This window comes from Morone saxatilis, unplaced genomic scaffold (assembly GCF_004916995.1).
Source record: "Morone saxatilis isolate NCDOM2014 unplaced genomic scaffold, NCSU_SB_2.0 Contig7, whole genome shotgun sequence".
Classification (NCBI taxonomy): Eukaryota; Metazoa; Chordata; class Actinopteri; family Moronidae; genus Morone; species Morone saxatilis.
Genome location: NW_023340246.1, coordinates 22,202,914 through 22,211,208, shown reverse-complemented (window position 1 = coordinate 22,211,208; position 8,295 = coordinate 22,202,914). Strand labels below are relative to the sequence as shown.

Here is an 8,295-nt window from a genome sequence, read left to right as displayed (position 1 = left end):
TTGGGATAATGGAAGAACTCAACTACATACAGAACATAGAGCTTATACACTGTTTAATGAGGAGATGTGCCACTAAATCCGACACACTGGACCTTTAAACCTGTTGTGAGGAAGGTTTTTACCATCTGTCTCTACCTCTAACTGTTACAATCTGTTCAAAATCCAATTATATGAATTATTTTATTATTATTCTTATTTCTAACTTTGTCTGAGAAATATTATTTTCTTTATTATTTTCATTAACCATTTATTTTGCTGCTCATTTTGTTTCTCACTGTAGATTTGTGTCAAAGCTTTACTAATCAATATCTTTATAATAATGAATGAATGAATCAAACTGCTCTTTGTAAATGGAAAGTGGTTGCAGCTAAAGAGACAGATATTTTTCTCAGGAGGTGGTGGAGACCACAAGCTAATAGATGTTAGTGAAGGAGAGAATAAATGTGATTGTTGAGCCAGAATGAGCCCAATGTGGCCTTCAAGGACACACATTTGTTGTAATTTCCAACCACAGGTCTGGTGATGGAGGTTGCCTCAGCAAACACTCGACTCTGAGCGGAGGTCTGAAGGTTTCTGAAGACAGACGGAAGCTCCAGGACAAACAGAGACCCACCGGTTATAGTTCCTCTTATATGTTGTTCACGTGATGCAAACAAAGCTGCAGTTTGAAAAGAAGAGATTCATACAGATAAAATGCAGTCTGGAATTTGCATAGGAACATGGTGTCCTTTAGGGTCGTCCCAGTGGAGAAAACCACATCAGCCCACACACAATAAAAAAGGGTTTGGAGCTGTTGCACCATAAATACGTCACAACTCTTTGTGCTGTGCTGCAGTTTATTATATATTTTATATACACAGCCTGAGTCAGCCACTGAGGGCTTCTGGGAGTCTGAGTCTGAGGCTGGGGTTAGTTGAGGCAGTGAACTTTACCTTCTGTTTTACTAAACAGCACTGTGGTTAGTTAGCGTAATAGAGGAGTATGTAGAGGAGAGGATTGTTTAAAGGAAAGTCGCACTGCAAGATACCAGAATCAATGAATTAATTTGTCCTACAAGTAATAAATAATAAGTCATAACTATATTTAATCTGTTCTTTAAAGTAATAATCTGACTTGGTTCCCTTTAACCTGGCAGTGAGAACATATAATAATAATAATAATAATTAATATGATCTTCTGGTGTGGAAGCATTACACTCTGAATCTGTGTGTGTTTAGATTCAGTTGAGACAGTTTGTCACAAGGTGGAAATTTTGTTTTACGCTGGATTCAAAATCTTCTTTTGAAAGTTGCTGAAGTGTCTGGAAAGTAGCACGGTTGAATCGTTGAGTGAGTGTTGGTTTAAAGTTTATCTGATGGTATAAACGTAAGAATACATTAACGTTTCTGTTTGGTTTTCTTTAGAAAATCCCACAATTAAAAAAACACTTATAGGTGGTTTTAAATACACAGGACACACGTTGTTTTACGTCTGTGTGATTATTTTCTGACTATAGGGACACTTTAATCACTCAGACATGATAATAATATAATACACAATGAATCCAGAATAACTGCTGACGTACTTTGAACTGTCCAACAGTGGATTTATGTGATTAAAAATAAACGTATCAACAGTGAAATTAAAGACAACTGTATCAGTTTGTGTGAATTATTGTTTCATCCTGTTATCCAGTAACTTAATAAAACTCTTTTTTTTTTTTTTTTAATTTATTTTATTTACAGTGTTTTTGTTTTCTCCTGATGCCTTCAAGTGTTTCACGTAAACTTTTTCTTTTTTATTCCAATACTTGTTAAGTGTCTTTCCTGAAAGAAACTACACAAACAGATTTCAACTTGTCGAAAAGAACCTGGTTAACTGTTGGTAGAAGTCTGAAAGTGAGAAAATAACAACACATCAGGCAAATAATGACAACAAAGATGTGCAACAACAAAATTAAATGCAGATTTAAAATATAAACATGTAGCTGTTTAAATTTAGTAGAGTTAAATGTTACCTGTATTATCAATTATCAGATACATACATTACACTGAGAAAAATTCACAAAGAAAAATTGTAAAAAATCTGTAATATTCCGACAGCTGAAAATAAAAACATACATTTTGTATAAATAAAATACTTTTCTTTAGCTTTTATTTTACATAAAATATTGGCTTTTTAATGTTTAATTAAAGATAAAGATAAGATATTAAATTATTTTTTATATTAATTTGAATGAATTAATTATATAAGTGCAAATGTCCGACAGAAATGAGCTTCCATAAATGTACTCAATGTCTACTTCCATAACGAAGCTCATATTTCCGACAGCCTCTGAAGGCACCACTCTCTCGGCACTGAATCAGTGACGTCATCGCGCATTACGTCCCCCTGCGTTGTGGCGTTGTTGTGAGTAAACTTCCCGCAGGAGCTGCCGTCGTTAGCTTCCTTTAAAATCACGATAATGGATTAAATCCCCGAAATAACCCGAAAACGAATACCAGCGCGGTTCGGTCATTTCCGCCAGTAGTCGTTATATGTTCTCCCCGGCTAACAGCTGCAGCTCATCATGATGGCGTCCAGTTATAACGCCAAAGACGAGGACGGACACATCACCGTGTCCGGGCCCGGAGGAGGAGCGGGAGGAGCGGGAGGAGGCGGCGGGTCGCTGCGGAGCAAGAAGCCCGAGAACACCGCGTTCAAACAGCAGCGACTGCCCGCCTGGCAGCCCATCCTCACCGCGGGGACCGTGCTGCCTGCCTTCTTCATCATCGGACTCATCTTCATCCCCATCGGCATCGGCCTGTACGTGACGTCCAACAACATCAAGGAGTTCGAGGTAATGTTAGATATCAGTACGGGAACAGTGTGATATTATAATGCATTTATATTTAATAATATATAATGTTATATTCTACATAAAGACACCGTAAAGTGTTCATGTTCTCTGTGGCTGTGAGCCTCTAACGCCAAACTCCACTTAAAAATACACCGATTTGTTTGTAACTTTAATGTCGGCACATTTCCACTTCTCCTGTTAACATTGTGTGAAACGTTACATCCTGTCAGTTCATTCGGCTGATATTTAAACGAAATTCAGATTTTGTTTCAGTAATAAAATCAGCATTTAATTCACATTGTTGAGTCAGTTTGCTTGCTGTTCCCACATTCTTCCTCTAGAATATGTTACTAACATTGAAGGAAGTTTGTCTTTAATAGACAATGACTCTACAGAAATGGTTTGTTTAGAGATGTACAGACTTTACCGTGACTCAGCTAAGAGGAAACACTAAAATGCACGATTTCTAAATGGAGTTTGGTATGTTTCTCTTTGACAGGACAGAATATATTGTACTGTTGCCAATAACACAACAGACCTTCGACCATGTGTCTCATCTCATTACTTTCATTTCCACAATATTTAATGAGTATTTATCTTTTTGCTTGTTCCTCCAGCACATAAAAGTCTAATCTATCATTAACATCTGCGTACTTGTTTACAGTCAACTATGTTAGATTTAAACAAGACATTCTTAAAACGGATGATTTTTTGATCTTCCTACAGCCATACTCTTGTTTAGCTTTGGTTGTCTTTCCTTCGTCTACAGATTGATTACACAGGCGTCGACATGTCCAGTCCGTGCTTCAACTGCTCCCAGAACTTCAGCTGGAACAGCACACGGCCGTGTACCTGCACGGTGCCGTTCTACCTGGAGCAGCCGTATGAAGTGAGACAAACGTGCTTTAGAAAAACTCTCCATAAACACTCTCACAGCCAGTTTGGACATTCGTCTTTTATACTTTTATTTGAATCCACAGAGCAACGTCTTCATGTACTACGGCCTGTCGAACTTCTACCAGAACCACCGTCGCTATGTGAAGTCCAGAGACGACAGTCAGCTGAATGGAAACGTGGATTCCCTCAAGGTACGACTTCAACCGGGCGTCTGCAGTAACATTTAAAATGCATAATCACAGAGTTAAACATCCTGAGACGGGAGAGGAACAGCTAGTACTAAGAACACTGATCTCAGACCTGCTGTTTTCCTGTAATGTGTTCATGTTTTAACCAGCAGATTTCACTGATGAGCTTTCCAACCATTATATTAGCTTTCACCGCTGTAGGTTAAAAAAATCATCTTTACAATACATTTAAAAACACAACAGCAAAAAAACAGATAAACAATGACAGTACTGACATGACCTTAAAGTTTTGTTTACAGGACATAAAAAATTAAATGAATATAAAACTACAAAAGACATCAGGGAAAGAACCAACCAGGAATGAATAGAAGTAATTATAAAATAACTGCATACAGCTGAAACTGATGATTAGAGTTGTGGACAATTTAGACTAAAATAACTAACTATAGTGTAAGCAGTAGCTGGATGTTCTCTTTGACATAAATACATAATTACCTCCAAAATATGTTAAATTACTACTATTGAAAAAAACTACTAATATTTACTAACAGTTTTACAATGATTAAGATGCACTTTAAATATAAATAAGCTGCCAGTGAACATAAAAAACATCAAAATAGCTTGTTTCTAAAAAAAAAAAACCCAACACCATACAGAAGTCCGTGCTGAAGTCCACGTGGCGTTATTTATCTGTAATCTCCTCCTCAACTACAGGAACCCAGTAAGGAGTGCGAGCCATATGCTAAACATGACGGCAAGCCGATTGCGCCATGTGGAGCGATCGCCAACAGCATGTTTAACGGTGAGCCCGCTTCCCGCTCTGTTTAGGTTGATACCAATCATCAATATCAGATTTAATTTCTAATCAATCGTCTTTCCTTTTACGCGACAGACACGCTGGAGCTGTTTTACAACGATCCCAACGGCACAAGAGTCCAGATTCCTCTGACCAACACCGGCATCGCCTGGTGGACCGACAAGCACGTGAAGTTCAGGAACCCTGGAGGCGACAGCTCAAACATCACAGCCTCTTTCCAAGGTATCAGCAGCAGCTTGTTCTGTGTTATTAACCTCTGAGTGTTCATAGAAACGTCACTTTCACTTTATTTTTTTCTTTCCGTTTCAGGCACCTCGAAGCCTGTGAACTGGCGCAAGCCCGTCTACGAGCTGGACACCGCTGCAGACAACAACGGCTTCATCAACGAGGACTTCATCGTGTGGATGAGAACCGCCGCCCTGCCGACCTTCCGCAAACTCTACCGCATCATCAACAAGACGAGCAGCATGGTTCCGACTCTGCCGCGAGGAAACTACACCCTGGAGGTCGTCTACAGTATCCTTTATGTGAAACTGCATAATGAAACTGCATCAAAAAGACTGAGGATAGGTTGAGTTATAAATTATAAATAAAAAGCCAAAAATAGAAAAAGTTTAAACTCCGGGCTCGACTGGCAGAAATGGTGCCCCGTGTGAGGCAGAGTCCTTGCTGCAGTGGCCATGGGTTCGACTCCGACCTGATGTTTGCTGTGTGTGAGGCCCCAAAAATATCGTAAAAAAACTCTTAACTAAATTAGAATTTAAACATTCTTCTTATTATTATTATTTTCTTAAACAGTGTAACAACATATGAGTTAGTTAGTTAGTAGTAGTTAGTATTACTGGTAATCAAACAAAAAAACTGTAGAGTTTGATGGTGACAAATGTTGATTTCACTGTTCCCGCCTTTAACCAGTCGAACCCAGATTATCCCGTTCGCAGCTTCGAGGGCAGGAAGCGGATGATCCTGAGCACCATCTCCTGGATGGGAGGCAAGAACCCGTTCCTGGGCATCGCCTACATCACCGTGGGCTCCGTCTGCTTCTTCCTGGGCGTCGTCCTGCTCATCATCCACCACAAATGCGGCAACCGCAGCAACAGCGCAGACATTTCCAACTGAGACCCGCCGCCCTCTGGCTCACCTCTGCTGCAGTGAGGGTAGAAACAAGCATTAAACAGGGTTTTAGGGTTTAAAGTTGCTTGACGGTGCCTGATTATTTGCCAAAATTAATAGAAAAGTAGCCAAAAAATGTACAGCCGCAGTCGATGTCTAACAGCTTTTGACAGCTTTTACTTCCTGGTAACACAAGCATTAGAGTATCAGACTGATGAGTCACATGATCAGCTGCCTTTAGAGAGTTTCTATCAGGTCTGAAACCGTAGAGATTTAATCTGAAAACGTTCAGAATCTGACAGAAACTGGAAAACGACCGCAGTGCTTTACCGGGACCAAACCACGAGGACACGTCAGTCTAAATACAACACTCTCATGCCGTACACTGAAAGAGTACACTTTAGTCACTCCTCCTCCTCTTCATCCCGACTGCAAAACCTTCTTTCAGAAACGACACTGATAAACAGCCGTTCTAAAACGTATCACTTAAAGCTTGGCCTCTGACTTTTATTGAACGATTGGTTATAAAATAATTAATCACTGACATTTACATTTACAAAAAACTAGACCCTTTCTGTATCTGCGATTAAGGAACTGACGTCTCCACTCGACCACAAACACCGGAGAGTAAGCCTCTCTTAGCCGCTAGCTTAGCTAATGTTACAACACAGGAAGAACACGGGTCTGGATCTGCACTTTAAGAACCCCCTGCTGTAAAAGATCTCGTTCTGCACAAAAAGTTGATTTTGTTTTGGTAAAAATACCCTACATTCTCTGCTTCCAGCTTCTCAAATGTGAATATTTACTTGTTGTCTTTGTCTTCTGTGACATTAAACTGAACATTTTGACCATATGTGTACTGTAAAAAGCATTTGGAGGTGTGAACTCTGACATTTATGGACCTCATTAACATTAATTTGCACAGAAGGGATGATTACACCAACTCTTTAACATACGTGTAGCCTGTGAATATTGTATTAAGACCATCCAAACCTGTCCTTAAAGGCTGATTTTACTGCTTTTAATCAACAGATAATAAAACAAAATGAACACATGTATTTAATGTTTTTCCACTAGAACTTTATCCTGACATTACAGAGAGGCCATTGAATTAGCATATAGCTGTTTAGCAACAAGGAACATATAGATAATATATAACGTTCTGACCCCTGTAGGATCTCCGGTGCAGTTGAGGTGAGCTGGAGCGTTTCTTTAAGCTGCATGCTGGTTAGCAGAGACGTTAATGTGATTACCGAGCTGCTTGAGCGGCTCGTCTTTGTGCCTCGGCTCGTCTGCGACTTCAACCTTCTTACAAACTAAAAATTCACGCTTTCACACGCAAGTTCCACATCGGAGGGAGCACAAAATGTTTGGGAGCAGCTTCGTTTCTTTGCGTATTTAATTTTTAGAAACGTTTGGAGAGCCAGTGTTTGCACACTGTAAAAAAACAATTTGACAAAACTCATAATTTTAACTGATTTCACGTTTTAGGTCAAACTTTGAAGTTTTTAAATAAAATTTAAAACGTTTTTGCTGACCTACCTTTTTTTTTTATAATTTACTTTTCTTTTTTGAGTTTTAAATACAGAAAATTCAGTATTTAACTTGATTGATTTTTCATTATTTTGGTGCTTGGAAATTAAATAGTTGCAATTGAAAATATTAAATTATATATATGTATATTATCAGTGAATATTGCAATTATATATATATTAAAATAAATACAGATTTTCTTTTTTTACGTTAAACTTAGAAATTCTAGTTTTTCTTAAGAAGAAAAGTAAGTTATTATTAGTTTATTTCTGAACCTAACAGTTTGACTTAAAGCTTTAGTGAAGACAGTTGAAACTATGCGAGCTCAGGTGGTTTGAGTCTAAAGGTTTAAAATGTAAAAGAATCCAGACACGTGCGTAGACACGTGGTCGTAGCTTCGTTCGTGGTCGTTTACATGCAGTAATAATAGATTATAAATGCAGCATGATGAAACTACATGTGATTTAATGTGTTTGTTAACATGTACACTGCTGACAGTGAATCCAACGCACACGAGTAGTTTACACTCAAATCCTGCCATATTCAGATTAATACAGACTGCATGTGGAAATACGCTGAGTAAAAATGTTTTATTTATTTTAATACATTTCATCAACATGAATTGTTATTATGAAAAGCACTGAATTTCTTTTGATACTCATTTGTGTTGTATTGTTGCTTTAAAAAAATAAATTTGTCATTTAAATTAAAGGTTTCTGTGTTTGACATTTATTTATATGGACAAAGCACATTTATCAACTTTACTTTAAATTATAATCATTTTTTATGTTTATATCCCATTTGTCTATTGTCTGAATTGTTTCTATCAAGAGTAAAACATTAATGAGTCTACTCGTGGGTACAAATAAAATAACCTGAACCTATTTCAAGCAGCAATAACAAATAAAATCTGATAATAATAATGTTAA

At 38.0% G+C, this 8,295-nt stretch overlaps 2 protein-coding genes across 3 annotated transcripts in view; both read left to right on the top strand.

The window, feature by feature from the left end:
- LOC118340549 (filamin-A-interacting protein 1-like) overlaps positions 1-1,595 on the top strand; it is a 21,072-nt gene extending 19,477 nt beyond the window's left edge. For both annotated transcript variants that reach the window (XM_035678602.1, XM_035678601.1), the window contains one exon: positions 515-1,595. In XM_035678602.1, the coding sequence (XP_035534495.1) occupies positions 515-555 (41 nt within the window). In that variant the 3' untranslated portion in view covers positions 556-1,595. The remainder of the gene's footprint in view (positions 1-514) is intronic.
- Positions 1,596-2,363: 768 nt separating this feature from the next.
- LOC118340560 (cell cycle control protein 50A-like) lies at positions 2,364-8,077 on the top strand. Its single transcript, XM_035678615.1, has 7 exons — positions 2,364-2,818; positions 3,588-3,707; positions 3,799-3,906; positions 4,618-4,705; positions 4,796-4,942; positions 5,030-5,236; positions 5,646-8,077. Exons 1-7 carry the CDS (start codon positions 2,549-2,551, stop codon positions 5,837-5,839), a joined length of 1,134 nt encoding a protein of 377 aa, XP_035534508.1. The 5' UTR covers positions 2,364-2,548; the 3' UTR covers positions 5,840-8,077.
- Positions 8,078-8,295: the final 218 nt, after the last annotated feature.

Excerpts from the sequence above, each read along its gene's own strand:
- LOC118340560 (XM_035678615.1), top strand. The coding sequence starts at position 2,549 with ATGATGGCGTCCAGTTATAACGCCAAAGACGAGGACGGACACATCACC. Across the intron at positions 3,708-3,798 it reads ACCTGGAGCAGCCGTATGAA|AGCAACGTCTTCATGTACTA; the intron begins GTGAGACAAACG and ends TTGAATCCACAG. Across the intron at positions 4,943-5,029 it reads CATCACAGCCTCTTTCCAAG|GCACCTCGAAGCCTGTGAAC; the intron begins GTATCAGCAGCA and ends TTTCCGTTTCAG.